Below are 18247 nucleotides of genomic sequence, written 5' to 3'. Positions count from 1 at the left end.
CTCTATTCATTGTATTTGCATGAGGAAACAATTCTGTGATTTATGCCAATCAGCATCACCTGCTGAAGGAAGAGGTACTAAGCCAATAGGGAAGTTCCGGGTTCCCAATGACTCAGGCGATAAACTTTGTTTTTCTGGAATATAAAAGAAAAATGGGAATATACAAAAGGAAAGAATTAATTACGGCAAGGGTGAATTATATCTACATCCTGCTCACACCTCCTTCTATTTCCTATAAGACTCACTGTTATGCTGTGTAGAGCTAGGGGACCTTGGCACATCTCATGGCGGGTGAGAGACAAATGTGCCATCCAGGCAGAACTTATGTGGGAAGTTTATTGGGGGCAGAGAACAGAGTAGGGAAAGGGAAGGAAGAGAAGGGAGAGAGAAAGAAAGACAAATAGAGAGGGGAGGATAAAGAGCTAGAGAAGCAAAGAAGGCAACAATGGAGCTGGAGTAGGCAGAGCTTGTCTCTTAAAGGGACCTCTGCGCCATGCACGGAAGGGTGGAGCCAAGGTGTGCCTGCACGCTAACACCATTTGTATCATTAAGGAAACTCAGATTGAATCTTCCTCCAAACATTCAGATTGAAAGGGGCATCATTGTGACAGGTTCAGAAATTTCTGCCTAAGGTTATTCAGCTACTAATTACTAATAGAAATACAAGACTCAGAGAAAAGGTGATAGTGATCCTGACAAAAGATGATAGGTGAGGTTCATGTTTTAGCCCTTTCTGGTGAAACAAATGAAATTTGCCGATCAGTAGCAAGAACTTTGCAAAATGATGCGATGGAGTGAGGCAGAATTCATGTGAGTGTGCATACAAGCACGGCCACCTTCAAGACACAAACTCCCTCTCAGAGTGGAGAAAAGCTTCTCACAGTCAATCAAACTTGGCTCTCGCTGCTTGGATCTGATTGGATGGGGATGTAAGGTGTGGTTCCTTCATACCTATGGCTGGACAGTGTATGAGGTAAATTAGAGAGTCATGCACATGTATAGGGCATATATCGAAGTTTCTTCCTGTCCACTCAACTGGGGAATTGAAAGTTGGTCTTGTTTCTTGTAATCCTGAGGTTCTTTTTTCATATAATACTGGGTTTTTGTGTTTTGTGTTTTTGTTACTATTCTCCTGTCATTGGAATTGCTGTCTTATTTGCCTATTAATATCTCTTCCATTATGCCAGAAATTGAAGCATCTCAGAATCTTTTTCTTCCTTCCTTCCTTCCTTCTTTTCTTTCTTTCTTTCTTTCTTTCTTTCTTTCTTTCTTTCTTTCTTTCTTTCTTTCTTTCTTCCTTCCTTCCTTCCTTCCTTCCTTCCTCCTTTCCTTTCTTCCTTCCTTTCTTTTAAAAAACTTACCCTTAAGATACACCCACAAGAGGGAGTAATGCTTTCCTCATACTGAAATTTTAAAATCAATTCGAGTTTTAATAGTGCTTTACTATAAGAGTAATACATGATCCATGCTGAAAATGTAAGCAGTGTGTTGTAGCATAAATATAAAGTTTCTAGCCACAGGCTTCTGCCACTTACAATTCCATGGTCTACAAGAAAGACTGTTGGCAACACTACGTAATCATTCTTCACATTTAAAGTGTGTCAACAATTATGTATATGAAGATACTTGTTTTTGTGTGTACATGAATTTGTAAGTATAAAGAATATATTATATTTAATATCCTATTATCAATGTACAATTCTTATAAATAGGTAGCAAGTATTACATATTGCATGAATTAAACTGTATATAAACTAAACTGCACAAACAAGAACACAAAGCAAGCACTTAGCAAACACGAGGCATGGCAATGGTAAATACTTTGTGAAGATCCCTGCCTTATCTTGTTTTCTGTCTTTGTCAACTTCATCTAAAGAAAAACAGAGATTAATTTCCTTGTGTATAATTTCCATATGATGACTTTCAGATTGTCTGCTACTTTATTTCTTTCATATGACATTTGAGGAATTATTCTTGCTGCTTTTACAGATGTCATTTTTGCTGTATGCTGTCCCATTATATGGATGTAAAGCAGGCTGTGTATCTCCTAAGAATGTAGGTGCTTTTGGTGCTCTGAACATCACTCCACACTCTGGAACCACTGGTACATAAACACATGTACAGTTGGAATAGATGTGGCCAAACTCTTCCCCAAAAAATGTCAAGACACCCTTCTGAGGTTGAGATTTCAATTCTATAAGTAATGTGACCCTGTTAGGTCATATATGCCACAAATCTGTTCTTCATCCTCTCAACTGTATATTTCTTGATGAAGGTTTCATATTATGAAGAAATCTTTACATTTTATGTGGTCAAATAATAAGTTTATCTTATGGCCTTTTATTTCACGCCTTACTTAGATATTATCTTATTCAGTTTTATCAAGTTATTGATTTGAATTTTCTTTTAATATACTTATAGATTCTTTATAATTTTGTGGCCTTTAACTCATCTGAATGTGGTTTGGTGCATAAAATGGGAGATACTTTTGTTGTTGTTGTTTCAAATAGAATAACCTGTTGTTTCAAAGTAATTTCCACAAAGATATAAGGAGACAATCTAATGCATGGTTATCTATATTATCTTAGTTACTGTTGCTGTTACAAAATGACTGATGGAACAAATGTGGAAGGAGCAAAGATTAATGTTGGTGCTCAGTTTCAGGAATTTCAGCTTATGATTATTTGGCTTCACTGTGTTGGCGCCACGGCAAGGAAAAGAATGGGTTGTGGTGGGACAAAGACCTTTAACTTGTTTGGTGCCCAAAGCACAACAAGAGGAAGTGGTTAGGAAGCAAGCAAATCCCTCAAGGTACTAGCCTTGGTGACCCATCTCCTACATCTGGTCCCATTTCTAAGACTCTTATTCACAAGGCAGAGCCCAGAAAGCTCTGATTCCATGGGTTCATAGATGAATGCAATAATAGAAGTCAGAGTTTTCACAATCTGATTCCTCTCCAAAGCCCACATCTGAACATTACTGAGAACAATGGCTTCAACTCAAGAGCTTTTGGGTACAGCTCAGTTACCAATTATAATCTTACCAATTACAATACACTGATTTTTGTAAGTTGGACTAATCAATTACATACCAGCAGTGGTGACCCTATTACCCAAAAATAAAAATATCAAAATAAACTTAACACAACATTTTTAGGACTTGGAAAGACTAGCTTATTGATGAATAAATATGGTGTGAATATGATAGCTTGTTGCTAAATGGAAAGAATCAAGACTGCAAAACCAGAAAACAAAAGTCTCTCTGCCTTAGTTTTCAAACTGATCATAAACAAATATAAATTACCAAATATTTATTTTTGACATATAAAATAATATATGTGGAAACAATCAGGAAAATGCTGAGAAGTGACTGTTCAAATCAGCAATGAAAACGCATTATAAAGTATGAAAATTAAAATGGTCACATAGAGACACAGGGATTTAAAAAGGGCATAAAATAATACAGAACAGAATAAAATAGGAAGAATCAGGTAAGAGTTTGGGTTGTAAACAGAAGCATTTAAAATATGATTCAGTCTTTAAAATATTAAAGTTCATGTATTGCTTTCAAAGCTTCTAATCCATTTCCTTTGTTTTCTATTGCTCTGATCTTCTGTTTTTGAGACAGGGCCTCATTCTTTAACCCAAATTATGCAGGGCACTGTGTGTAGCTGGTCTCAAATGTGTGGTGATCCAACTGCCCCAGCCATCCAGTTGCTGGGATTACAGATCTAAGCCACCACGCCAATCATATCCTTTACATGTGAAGTGAAGCCAGGGCTTTCCTGAGTCTTTTGATCGCATCTACCCAGAAGAGAATGAAAGTTCCATGAGAGCTATAAATGGAGTATTCCCCTGTTACTGCACTTCCTGATTCAGTGATTGATAGGTGCATGGTAACAGTAGACATTTATTGATGACTACTCATGCTAGGAAGCTGTGCTGATATCCCATCCACAAACAACTTTCAAATCCACGTGTAACTATTTAGGCCTTTTTATTCTATTTTCAATTGTTACACTTATTCAACATTCCAAGATAACCCATCTCTATCCCATTTACTCTTTAGATAGTTAATTTCTTCTTTCTGTTTATAGTTATTTTTTTCAGAATTTAAAGCCCTCAGAAAAGAAATTATAGGTAGAGTGAAGTGTCAAAGCAGTAGGTAGTTTGTTCCTGGTTCGTAACCCATTGTTTAGAATGGCCTTTAAGTATGAAATCCAGCAGATAACCACATTATCCCTCTCCCTCAGTAAAACATCACCCAGCCCACAGATGAGTGGAACCGACAACTTTGGCTCCTTCCTCCCATGCCAATTTAATTAGAGAGAAGCTTGTAAGTGCTGCCACCTTCTTCCAATATCTATGTGTCAGGCTGAGAACGTCTCGTTCACTTCCTTCATTTCAACCATCGAAACCTCCCGTGGCCTTTTTTCTCTCTTTGTTTTTATTTAAAAAGAAGGAAAAGAAATATCCCCACTCTACGCTTTTTAAATGAAGTGACTTGTCAAGCCAGAGACTGCAGCAGTAACCTGAAAGGTGGTAAATTTAGAGACCCCACTTGCACTGACAGCCTGTCCAGCACTTGAAACATAAATAGCAGTGGAGACAAATCGCTGCTGTTTTCCTATTAGGCTTTGGCCCAATGGCCTCACAGCCTTCCTTAGTGCCTTGGCCCAGCCTGGGTGATCAACTGCTTTTAAGAGCAGGCAGGAGCTCTCCTCTTTGCTCCCACTTGGCTTAGAGGTATGCTCCTGAGGCTCCTCCCCAACGACAGTCAACCTGCTGCACAGAAAGGTTATAAATCCCAGGAAGAGATTGAAGGGCATCGGTAAGCAGAGGCCTGCAACCCCAAATGAATGTTGCTGGCTAAGGCAATTCCAACTTATACATGTTTGTATAATTACCAGACCCCTCATTATTGTTACAGTGACCCCTGAGCCTTACCAAAGTCATCCTGTTTATGTTAACTGGAAATACAATAAAAGCGCCTCTTAGTACATGCTTAGACATTTTCTTTTCTGCTCTATTCCCCTCCTTCATCTCCATTTTTCATTGCCTGTGTGTTGACATTAAGCAAGAACAGTTCTCTAAATTAAATCAAATGCCTCATTCAGCAATGAGTCTATCCCAGAAAAGAGACTGGGACTTAGGGGTGAACCCAGATGAGAAATTTCAGCATCTGGACATGTAAAGAAAGAATGGAGGGGCCAGAGAGGGTAGCCGTGTTTTGCTTTGCTTTAATTATATTCCAAAAGCTTCTTAGGCCAGCTCCAGTACTCTACCTAGCTGAGTTTCCACAGTGCAGTTGCCTGCTGGGTTTAACACACTCGCTTACAAAATGCCAATTGATTTATGTGACTCTTGAAAACAGCAACTGCTGCTCTCATCTCTCTTGATATTTAATCCTCAGTCATGGTAGAATCGCTAATAACAGGTCGAGTATTACCCCTGCAGTTTTGATGACAATGGTAAAAGATCTTGGTTGTTGCTGCCTCTGTCCAGCAATTCAAATCTTCGCCTCACCCCCCCTATTACAAAGTAATCTTGCACACAATCGGCATCTGCAGGAATTCTTACTTCTATTATAGTCCTAAAGGACTCTTCTACTTTTTCCTTTTTTATTCAGTTTTAACTATTTGCTTCTTCTGTCCTGAATTCTTAATGATGAAGCTGAGGTAGGATGGCAAAGTTGCTTTATGATGTAAAGTTTGTATTAGCCCATTTTCCACTGTTATGGAGAGCAAAATCCAAACAACCCTTCCTTCAACGCTATTACAAAAGCTCCCTGATTATATCAGACCATATAGCATCATGGGAAAACAGGCACAAAAGGGAGATCATGTGATAAGAGAGGGAGTGAAGCTTGCTCTCTTACAACAATGTTCCTTAAAAACCTAACCAGGATGCTGGAAGAAATCTCTTCCAGGGACAGGGCTCCAATGGCTCAATTGCCTCCCAGTAAACCACATCTTTTACAGTTTCCAGCACCTAATGTTTACACTGGAGACCAAGTTTTCTAACATGCGATTCCTTAAGGGGCTTACTCAAACCACATACAAACCACAGCTACAGTCCATCAGACAAGTGTTAAGCATCCCATTTTCCACTAGTTTCCATTGCCATGTATATAAACTAAGTATTTAAATCCACATTTATCCAGAATCTCACAGCAGTCTGTGGTTTTCTAGTACTGGTGGAAGATACTCCACTCCACAGAATGTCCCAAGAAGACCTGACTCAACACTAACCACATCAATGATATAAAACATCCCAGTCCACTATAAGCATTCTTGCTTTATTTCCCATGTGATGCCAACTGTATTTGTACTCAGGAAGTTATTAACCTCTGTGGTGATTTCAATGAAAATGGCTCCCATAAGTCCATAGGGAGTGGCACTATTAGGAGGTGTGGCCTTGTTCAAGGAGGTGTGTCACTATGGAGTGGGCTTTGAGGTCTCAGAGACTGAAGCCACACCCAGTGTGGCATTCACTTCCTGATGCCTTCAGGTCCAGATGTAGAACTCTCATCTCCTTCTCTAGCACCATGTCTGCCTAACTGCATGCTGCCATGCTTCCCACCATGATAATAATGGACTAAACCTCTGAAATTATAAGCCAGCCCCAATGTTTTCCTTATAAGAGTTGCCATGGTCATTGTGTCTTGCACATGCTGTATGTTATATGTAGTCCTACATACAGTTTCATGCATCCTATGTCTCATTAGTGTCTTTGATTTTACATTTAATTCAGTTTGAAGAGTGCATGTGTGTATTCAATAGGTTTCAACATTTTGTTGCTCCCTGACAGGTACATTAGGCAATATCAACTATTCCTACAGAATATAATGCACAAGATGGGGTACATGATATAGCCATAGCAATTCTCAACATAAACCCCATAGAGAGTTAAATATAGATGACCTATATTCTAATGCCAGGTACCAATTTTAGTATACCAGTGTGCATACAGTAAAGAATTTCAAGTCCCAGGAGTGGAAAGGATGTGTGGATAGTGATGTCAACTGGGATGCTGAGCTTAAACAATGTCAGCCAGCTGATAACTGTGTGTGAAAGCAAAAGTGCAAATAGTAATGAATTTGATCTCTTCAGATGCCAGAGGAAAAATGCTGGGGTGTTCTTATTTGGCCCACGTTCATTCACTGAGCCAAAGCCAGTTGTGGTTGTCTCCTGGCTCTATGCTTGTCACCAGTTTCTGACTACACTCCAGGGAGACGCAGGAGGCATGAAGCCAGTTTGCATATCCCACTGTTGTGTTCTGCTATTCAGATAAGAAGCATTAGTTCTAGTCCACGAAATTCAAACATCTTAATGGTCAAATGTGTCTCAAGAGAGCCTCGTCCTTCTTCCCTCTATTGTCGAACATTTGCTCAGAATCATCTTGAATGCATTCCTTCCATGTGGTTGCTGGTTTTTCTTCATTGCCTTCAGTGCACCACCCTGTTCCTTGTTCGCTTATGATTGCTGCTTCCTTCAATCACTCACCATTCCCTTTCCAAGTTGAAAAGTGTGGATGACAAGTGGTTTCCACCTTACGGTAACAACTGTCAAATACCAAAGGGTCTTTCAAATGGAATATGAAGCTGAGAAACAAAAACTTCAAAGATTCCAGAGAGAAACACACTGGAGAATCAGCAAAACCCCAGTGCAGGCATCCTGTCTATTTATTGTGTTCATTCCCTCTTCCTTTTCTTAAAATTTTTGTGTAGAAATGTAGAGAAGATGCAAAAATAGGAATATATAAGCATGCCCTCAGATACACACACACACACATATATATATATGCAAATACAAATACATACATACAAATATCAGTAAGGACAGATACTTTTTACAGCATTTGAAGTTCACCCAGGAAACTTCAAATGTCATCATTGTCTTGTGATACTTTTTCTTTTTCTGTGTGTGTATAAATTCAAGAGCTAGTCTCTGCTGTCTTTGCTCTCATCTCCAAACACAGACTCATTAAACACACATATACACATACCAGCAAGATAAACTTTAGTTCCTTGCCTTTCGTTAATCTCTGTGTGCTTGTGTTTATACCTAATGTGTTTACAGCCACTTATATGTAAGTATTCAAATTTAGGTCAGTAAAGAGAGTGCCATTTCCAACACATCTTTCCCTTAAGGGAAGACTGATCCACTGAGTTATTTTAAAACTCTTCTTGAAGCACAGACAGAAATGATTAGTCTATTTCTAAACAGACAAGAGGCCTCTGAGTTCTGCATTGTTAAACCCACAAAACACATTTATCAAGTTTCATGAAATGCACTTCTTGAATCTCAAATAAAGCAAAAAGAATAACTGATCTTTAATGAGTAATAAGATAGAAGACCTTTAAAATGTACTGTTTTATGTCAAATGGAAGAAAATTTGTCATATCCTAGGAAAAAATTAAAAATATTACTGAATAAATATTAGAAGGCTAGTAAATTTCCATGTTAGGATTCGATTTAATAACTCTCCCAACCTCCTGTCTCTCTGGGTCTGTGTCTCTCTGTCTCTGTCTCTCTGCCTCTTTCTGTCTCTCTCTGTCTCTCTGTCTCTCTGTCTCTGTCTCTCTCTCTCTGTATGTGGGGGATGGGGAGGATAAAGAGTGAGAAAATAGGGAAGAAGGGAAGAGGGAGAAGAAAGAAAGAGGAAAAGACAAAGTAGCTTCATAGAAATGTACTTAGTTGCAAATGACTTTTTCTTTACAAGGACTAGTTGACTTTGTAAACTCAATTTCACCAAAGCAGATATTGTCCTCAGCACAGCACCTGGTATACTCTAATAGGTGTTATTTCTAGCTGCTTTGCCCCCACACTGGGGAACACCAAAGAGAATGCTTCCCTCTTGCCATTAGCTCTGGGCTCTTCTCCGACTCATGAAGACATATTAAAGGAACTAATAATGCACAACTTGAATAAACAGAGACTAAAGGGGAGCAGGATAATTGAGTGCAAGAGTGTGAAAGGTAGGGACACCGAAGAAGACAAGGAATTATTTGGCCTGTAGCTGAATTATTACTGCCAGAAGACACAAAATTACACTAAGCAAAGGGTGATTTAAAACAAACACCAGACACCAGAATAAACATAACACCCATCAGAGTGAGCAAAGTGATTGAGATGTTTAAAATACAAAAATGTTGAAATTGGCATTTTGAGCAAAGTTTATACAGGGCAGACAGTAAAAGATTGGAATGATGGAAAGATCTAAATTGTAGTTACTGGGCAAGTTCTCCATACAACTTAAATGGCAGGTTATGGGCCATTTTCTGCCCAAGAAGTTTTTGAAAGGACAGGAAATGGTGATGGAATCCTTGAGTGCCTTGAGTGGAAAGCAGCTAGACAGGGTGACTGAGAGAATCCATGCCTCCATGGGGAGAAACGCATCAAGTAAAAGAAAAAGCACAGGAGACTATGAGTTGCACTTTAGCATTTCCTGGTTCACAATTCATGTGGTTTATTGCATGTTTTAAAAGAAAGAATTGCAGTTGCTGAGACAAAAGGAACAGCATCTTGTCAGGTTTGTGTCTGCAGGGCTTCAGCTGGTTGCTGAAGCAATGACTCCCCATAGCATTTGCATCCTCAGGTTATAACAGGCAATGCCCCTGTCCAACCTTTAACAGCAGCCTTTACTCTGCACACCAGCAAAATGGTACTCTATTAGGATCATGAAAAAGAAATGAATTTTTATGATGGCTTCCACACTTGGCTCCATTCTCTTAAGCTGTATGAGGTGTTGTAAGCATCTCTAGTACCTGCTTCTCTTGCTTAATTCTCTTCAGTTGTGCTCCAGCCCATCAGGACAGCTATAATTAAAACCTATAGGTGTGTATAAACATCAGGAGCTTGTTTCTCACAGTTGTGGAGGTTGGGGAATCCAAGATCAGTGTGCCTGCATATACATTGCCTGGTGAGGGCTCATTTACTTGTTCATAGAAAGCCATTTGCTGTTGTATCCTTATGAGGGCCCATTCTCATGCTTTATCATCTCCCCAAGACTGTACTTCCAAATTGCATCCCTCTGTACATTGAGTTTCAACATTCAAACTGGTGAAGGGCCAGCTATTAAACCTGTGTCAAGCTATCTCACTAAACATTTATCGACTTCCTAATCTATGGCAAACCTCAGGCAAGTTCACTGGGATGCTATGAGTAAGAGACATCCTAGGAGGCTTACAATCTGGAACTGGAACATTTGATTTCTAGCAATAGAAGACCTATGCTTCCTGTCCTATTACTCTGAACAAACGAGAAATTCTCAAGTGAAGTCATAGATATAGTGTGTTACAGGTAGCCCTCTTGGGGGATTAGGCAGAATATAATAGCAAGAATGCCAGAAACTCCTGAGTTTTAACTAGTGGATCCAGAAGGAAGGAGATGGAAAAAAGACAAGGGCATACAGAGATCATATCCAATATTGCAGATAAGTACCAGACTGGTTGAATGAGGGACACTCATGTACTTTATCATATGAGAGCTTCTCACTCGATGGCAGTCTAGCCAGGTGTTATATTCTGGAACTAGAGGTACCGGTAGAGTGGAGGAGGCTGTTATGGAAGTATAAAGGAATTCTGCCTCCCTCCTGTGTATCATCATGGAAGGAAAATCCCCTCGCCCTTCCTTTTCTGGTAATATTAGGGAAGTTCTTCTGCAGACTTGAGACTGAAAGTTTATCTGGTGGCTACTTTTCAGGAAAAAAATAGACTAATTAACATGTGCACTGTTGTATAAGAATCCCAAACCCCAAATCTGGTAAATATGGCTTTATTTTATTTCATTCTTTGAAGATTTACCCTCAGAGGTTCCCTCTTGCCAAACTAATGAATGGGGCCAAAAGTATCTTTCTCCCACAAGAGGCTAACTTCTTTACGAAAATAAAATGTGAGGAAGAGATCCGTGGACCCTCCTCCTATTTCTTGACACATTGTGGGAATTGAAATGAATGCAGTGTTTCAGCCATTCTCAAGCCTGTGGCAATTCTCATTCTCCTACTGAAGATTCCATACCACTTAAGAATAATGTTTGTGAGTGTGGAAGAGGGTTGAGGGAAAAATCTGAGAACTCTTGTAGTCATTTGAGCACTTCTGGTTATATTGTATCATTTCTTTTAGACCCAATCAAGTGACCTCTCATGCTTTCTACTTATTCCACATTCTACATCTGGGGTATAAGTTCCTGCCTGACTACATGTGAGAAGATGGGGAAGGGAAAACATAGGCAGAAATTAACCATTTGGAAATAATATCCCAAGATATATCTTAGAGCAATGATGTTGCACTTTCAGTACAAACATGTGCTATCCAGTATACACTAAGTCCAAACCAAAAAACTTTATATTATTACTGTCTATTCCCTGTTTGGATTAGTTTTATCAAAGTTTGATGGTTGGCAGGGATTTGACGCTTCTAGTGTTCCAGACAGTTGTGTGATAGACTGTTACCAAAGAGGTCCTATGTTCTGCTGGGAGTCTAGTTAGTAGGCTTGAAGCTTGGTCGACATATCAAAACAATGAATTCATGTCCATGCTGGCTGGATGTTATGTTGATTTGGTCATTAGGGGATTTTCAGGAAAGGAACAGCTTGTGGCATTTGAGCCGAGCCATTAACTGGTACTGTTTAGTGTAGTAAGACGAGGAGCAAGATTGCATCATGGGGGCAGCACTGTTTTAACACCCTTCCCAGCTGCTCTGTGTTAACCCAATGGGTGATGGAGTTGTGAGCTGTGGCAGGTTAGAGATGTAGAATTTATCTGAAATCCACAGACCAGTTTGTCTAAGCTCTAGCTAAGTTCTTTCGGTTGCCCACCCTCATTGTCCACATTCTCTTTCCCCTTTAATGCCCACCTATTTTTTCTTTCAATCTATTCAGAAAAAAGTTTATTTACTCAGGTTCCACATGATAGTTAAAAGGATTTTCTCTCTAGCTATTCTTTATAGAAACAAAAACATCAAATTTTGTAAATTGTTCCATAATGCGACCTCCCATGGGTGTGTAGGTCCCTCTGCCCAGACTTGGTAACATGGTCTATCACCAAGCACACCATCACCTGCCCATTCTCATGCATCTACCATGGCTTGAAAGCCTGGATGGGCCTATAAAACAAAGACAACATAGCTTCAAGACAAGCATTTGCACAGGGTTTAGTTTTAAAGACTTGGATATATTTTCTGTATGTATGTGCGCACACCCATGTAAGTGCCTATAGAAGCCAATGGAAGGCATTGAGTTCTGGGGAACTGGAGTCATAGGTGGTGTGAGCTGATTGGTATACTGGTAATTGAGCTTGAGGCTTAGTGAAAGACCTCTCTTTACTACTGAACCATCTTTCCAGTCCCAGCACATGATTTTTGTGGAAAACAAGATCCACATAATCACAAGACTGGCACTTGCCACAAGCAAGTCATTCTCTTTCTAATAGCTACTTTCATGTAAGAGCATAACTAGTAGTGTAAGGATGATAGCAGTGCTTCATGTATGTCTCTGGTACATCATGTTGTCTCCTGCCCCTACCTGACAGTTATGAAGGTTTGAGCACTGTGGACTATTGTCTTCAGGACAACATTGAAAAGGGACCTGTGTGTTCCCCAGAGTCCCCAAAGGACAGAGTCAGCACTGTTTCTGGGAATGTAACCTGGCATCATGACCTTGTTTGGCTTCATTCTCTTTCAGCTCCCATTTTTTGGGTCCTCTACCTGTTTTGCCTCAGAACACTTCCCACTTAATCATGCTCAGAAGAGACTTTCTCTTGGGGTCTCTGGCTATAGAAGTTGACCTCGGACAAAGCATGTTGTCAAATTAATAAAAAGCTGAGCTGATTTATTGCTTTATGAAAAAGGGGGTGGAGAGAAGAAATCTGCAGCATGCTTTAGATTTATAAAAAAAACAATCATGCAATTGTCTGGTTTTTTCCAGGAAGAGAATTTGAAGGAGAAGAAGAATATCTGGAGATCCTAGGCATCACTAGGGAGCAGTCAGGCAAATACGAGTGCAAGGCTGCCAACGAGGTCTCCTCAGCGGATGTCAAACAAGTCAAGGTCACTGTGAACTGTGAGTACAAACAACAGAGGTGTTCCAGGTCCAGGGCAGTCATCTACTTCCAGGGATCTCTGCAGATTCCATTATCAACAGCTCCTAGCATTTCAGTCAGGTGTTCTTCTGGTCAGGCATGCACATTTATACACTGGACACTTCCAAGGGCAAGACTTGGCCTCTGAATTTGATAAATCAACTCTTCTGATTCTAAATATAACTGGCGATACATTTCACAATAGCCTCTGCCTTTTATTCAGACTGTGAAATTAAGAAAACATGATCAGACACCACTCGAATTTCTGGCAGTTGCTGTTGTAGGAGTCTGTGGACACCAAGGTCATATTACTTTGGGAAAAGCAACAATCCCTATCTACTTTAGCTGGAATTTTTATCTTAATGCATTGTTTGTCAGAAGAGAATAGCCCCAAGATTATATTTTATCCTCTGCTATTTAACTAATTGGCCTTGGGAACAAATTCAAGCTCATTTGGTCAGATACTGTGTGTCCCTGATGGCTAACAGGGATGCCTGATAAGTTAATTTTGGTTATCTATTTCTCCTAAAGCCTGGGCATTAGAAATGAAGATTTCACTAAGATGCATAGGTAAGTGGGCATACTTTGAACTTGTCAGATGAAAGGCTCCTTAGATGTAGTTCAAAGTGGAAGGAGGGAGTAAGAGGAGATCTATAAGATGTATGTCACCCAGCAAAGGAATAGAAAATTTGTTTATCTTACTCAATTAAGAGTGTCCTTCTATAGCATTCAAATTCAAGTTTCTACTCAACATAATTGTGGTTAATGAACAGGACAGAGGGATGACCTGACATGTCTTCCTTTCTCTCTGTCTCCATCTCTATCTGTTTGTCTGTCTGCCTATCTATGTGTCTGTATCTATCCTGTCTATTTGTGTGTATTTGAGTTGTGTATGTGTATTATATCACCATATTCATACCCTTTACACACATATATCTATCTATGTACACAAAACACCCCCCTCCACACACAATCATGCAATGCATTCACACACACAGGCATGCACAAATACTTTATCCCACTTTGGAAAGTATATTTTAGCCTACAATGAATTACATTTTCATGTTATGTCTTTCATGCTGTCAGCTATGTGCCAGAGTTAGTACAAATGCTCTCTATTCTTCAAACAACCCTAGAAAAGTAAATATAATCAACTCCAATCTCATTTAAGAAACCAAAGCCTGAGACCAAGCTGTAGTGTTGCATGCCTTTAATCCCAGCACTCAGGAGGCAGAGGCAGGTGGATCTCTATGAGTCTGAGGTCAGTCTGGTCTACAGATAGATCAATTTGGCTTTTCCAGGAAAGTCAAGGATACAGAGAAACCGTATCTCAAAAAACCAAAAAGAAACTGAAACCTGAGTTCAGGAAATCACCTTCCCAAAGCAACACAAGAAGCAAATGGAAGGAAAGGGGTTCAGCGTCAGGCCTGTTTGATTCTAAAGTCCAGCTTCCCAAGAAAGGAGAGGAGGGGGAGGCATTTCAATTATCTGTAATGCTCCACACAGCTTCCTATTAGGGATTTAAACATGTTATTTAATCTCACGGTAATCCAATGAGATAAGCATCTGTAGTCTTGCTAGAGACATTTGAAACTGAGCTTTAGAAAGTTCAGAAATCTGGCTTAAGGTGGCTCAGCCCGTGCTGGAATGCCCTGGTCCCCAGTGCCCAGTCCAGCCAGCCTTTCAGCTTCCCGAAATGGGCAGTGAAGATTTTGAAGTGTACCTATGGGAAACCAATAGACAGAACACTGAACTACACATTTATGGTCTCATTTTGAAGAGCAAGGGGCTGCATTTGATGAGCTGTGAAGTGCTTTTATCCCTGGCTGTCTCCAATTTTTTAGTAATAGAGTTTTGAAATGCCAGTATTACTATTCTTTTGCAGTGCTGGGTGTGTTTCAAAGACGCATTAATGATCTCAATGTTATAAAATGCTTTAGGTCCTTTTTTCACATGAAAGGCAATTTCTCTGGATGTTTATGTAAGTTTATAATTAGGTTAGTTAACTTCTTTTATGCACACATAGCCATGCTATCATCCGCCACCTCTTGTCTGACTTTTGGAGTCAAGATTTCATTTTCTCTTAATTGACCTTCAACTTAATTAGGTTTCTGAAAGTCCAATCATGTAGTAAATAGAAAATATTTATGCTTCTATTGTATGAAACATCAAAGGGGTCCGGATTGTAGATGGTTTCCAAGATCAAAGCTAGCCGCCTGGGTCCTGTTATTATTGAAGCAATTAGTCTGACATTGCTCCCTCTTCACTGTCCCCAAAGTGAAATTTAGAAAGGAAAAATGATAATTTTCAAGAAAACTTTAATGAAAATATGAGCCAGTGATGAGTGATGAGTGAATCATAGAATATGGGCAGAGCCTACAGATTCTCAAAGAGTATCTTGGAATAGATTACATGGACACATTAAGTTCAATTAAACACCCAATATGCTCTAACCAAGAGGAACAAGAATGTGCCTGGCCCTGTAAAACTATTCAGCAAATACTAACTGAAGGTATAGATAGAAAACTCAAAATAAAACTCCCTGTTAATATTTTTCCAAACTCTAGAGATAAATGATGCACGTTGGCTACAAATCAGGAAAATATTCCAAGTTCACATTCCTCTGGGATCCCCTTTTTTATCCAAACTTCACAAATGGCATTTATATGAAATCAGTCACTGCACCAGAAATCCTGTTGAAGTAAGTCATGGTACCCAAATTTAGATGAGATTTCCTCCTAGATTAAATTAAAGAAATGCCTTATCACTGATAGAGATTATCCAGGAGCCCCTTCGTCACCTCATCTGAACCTCCATTCTTCTGTTTAACATGAGTTCTCTTCTGTTCCAAACCACAGGCTTCAGGATTAGGTCAGGCAATCAGGATGGCTAAGAAAACTGCTAGTGGGAGAAATTATCATAATGAACATACCCTAGATACCTCTAAAAAAAGCAATCTTAGCACTGATAACCTTCCCATTGCCACTCATTGATTCATTTACTCAGTTACCAACAGATGTTTGTTGCAGGACACATGAAGGCTGGCACAGTAAGAAAGGGAGACATAACAGTTTCACCCGTTGAGCTCACAGCAGATTCTGTAGCCTCTACTTTTTATTTCTCTCTAGTAACCTGCCTCTGTGGTAGGTCTATATCATTGCACAAAGCCAGTTTACGTGCAAAATCCATTTTGTAAGTGGTAGGAGGTCCTGGCACCTATAGAAAGTTAAACCATAGACCCAAAATCTTTGTCATTAAATAATCTTAGTGTAATTTGTGCAATGGGCAAGACTTTTGGCTTTCTATGTCTTATGTAGCCACAGATTTCTTTCAGATATCAACCACAGAGATACACTGTCTTTAAAAACTCTAGGTACACACTTAAAATTGCAGCTTCAATCATGCATTAAAATATGTCCCTAGGATAGTATGGATCACATAGTAAATGTTCAGTAAATTCAGGCTATTGGTTTAAGTCAGACTCTTCCTAGAGTGGACATCTTTCCTAGTTCTGGAGAAATTTCTAAAGGCTTATTCTAGATCTCCTTCCCTCTCCCTAATTGACATAAAAATCCTGCCATCTTCTGCCTCCCCATAGCTCTCTCTCTGGGTGGCTCATATTGTCCTCCTTTGCAACTTCTTTTTTCTTTCCATCTCTCTTTCACCCAACTCTGCATCTAGAACTAACTGGCTCACCCGATACAAATGGTGAGGGACATGTGACTTGAATATTTCCACAGTTCTTACACATGATATGTGTTGATTTACAGAAAGCAGAAGGAAGTCACTGAACAATAAATAGGCAAGCAAGACTGAAGTCGCCTTTTGGATATTCACATATGTACGGGTACCTACGAAGTCCGAAAGAAGGCATGTGGAGTTACACACAATTATAAGCTATCAGGTGTCTACTGAAAACCAAACTTGGAGTCCCTGGAAGAGCAGCAAGCATTATGTAACACTGAACAATCTCTGTAGCACCTAAACGTGTATTTTCACCAGACTGTACAGTACTTTGATTCAAAAGTCATATGATGAGGACATTTGAGGAAAATAACATCTCAATGTAGAGTAAGATCTTCTCTAGGTATCCGTGACAGCACCAACCCAGTATCTGTGTTGATCTTCCTTTTGCCAAGTAACATTTTTACTTATTTTTTGAGAATATCATAGAATATAGTTTATCATAGTTATTCTCCTCTCCCAGATCCTCCATCACTTCCCTACCCCAAACTCTCCAGTTTCATGTTCTCTACACCCTGCCTCTCTCATAGACATGAGGTATGAATATTCACTGACACAAAGCCAAAGACTTAAGACTCATAGGTCTAACACAGTAACTTTCTATCCACACACATGAAAGTAATAGTGGTAAAAACAAGTAATGTAACCACATTAGATGTTTAAAAGTGCTCTTTAAAAGTTTTCATATGATATTTGCCTTATGTATGTGTACAAGATAGGGAAGTATCATCATCTGCATTCATAGGCAATGGGCTAAGGAAAGAAGTGTCAATCTTAACAGTGGAGGCTCAACAGGAAATCAAGTCTACATCGTCTGACTCCTAACGTAGAAATAAATCAACTGTGTTAGTATATGTTTGCCATTTTTTCAGCACTCTGCAAATAGAAATCTATAACATTCACTTTTTAAGCTCACTTAAATAATATCTATTTTTTTAGGAAGAGTGTATTCCTGGGACTGGAGAGATGGGTTCTGTGGTTAAGAGCACTTTTTGTTCTTGAAGAGATCTGGGTTTGGTTCCCAGCACCCACAAAGCCATGAAAGTTTACAATCCTCCATAACTCCAGTTTCAGTGGATCTAATGCTCTCTCTAGCCTCCAAGGGCACCAGGCATGCAAGTAGTGCATATGCATACATGTGAGAAAAATGTTCATACACATAAAATACATAAATCTAAAAATGAAATGAAAGAACTCAAGCAAATATAGCAGATCAGAGAGATTCAGAACATGATTGACCTGAATCTGAATCCATACTTCAGCAAATACTGGTTGTAAAGAGAAGCTTTTTCCTTGAGAGGAGCCTTCCCGCCAGCCTGGTTCTAGAGCCGCATCAGTCCCAAATAAACACACAGGAGGCTATATTAATTATGAAGCTGTTGGCCTTGCTTGTTTCTTACTGGCTAGCTCTGACTTAAGTAATT

At 39.4% G+C, this 18247-nt stretch overlaps 1 protein-coding gene across 4 annotated transcripts in view; it reads left to right on the top strand.

The window, feature by feature from the left end:
* LOC101835248 (limbic system associated membrane protein) overlaps positions 1 to 18247 on the top strand; it is a 2091329-nt gene that overhangs the window by 2027891 nt on the left and 45191 nt on the right. For all 4 annotated transcript variants that reach the window (XM_040750272.1, XM_040750274.1, XM_040750273.1 and 1 more), the window contains one exon: positions 12926 to 13060. In XM_040750272.1, coding sequence (XP_040606206.1) covers positions 12926 to 13060 — 135 coding nt within the window. The remainder of the gene's footprint in view (positions 1 to 12925; positions 13061 to 18247) is intronic.

Source organism: Mesocricetus auratus, unplaced genomic scaffold (genome assembly GCF_017639785.1).
Source record: "Mesocricetus auratus isolate SY011 unplaced genomic scaffold, BCM_Maur_2.0 Super-Scaffold_100008, whole genome shotgun sequence".
Classification (NCBI taxonomy): Eukaryota; Metazoa; Chordata; class Mammalia; order Rodentia; family Cricetidae; genus Mesocricetus; species Mesocricetus auratus.
Note: the sequence above shows the minus strand (reverse complement) of the source record. Positions and strands in the feature narration are given on the sequence as shown.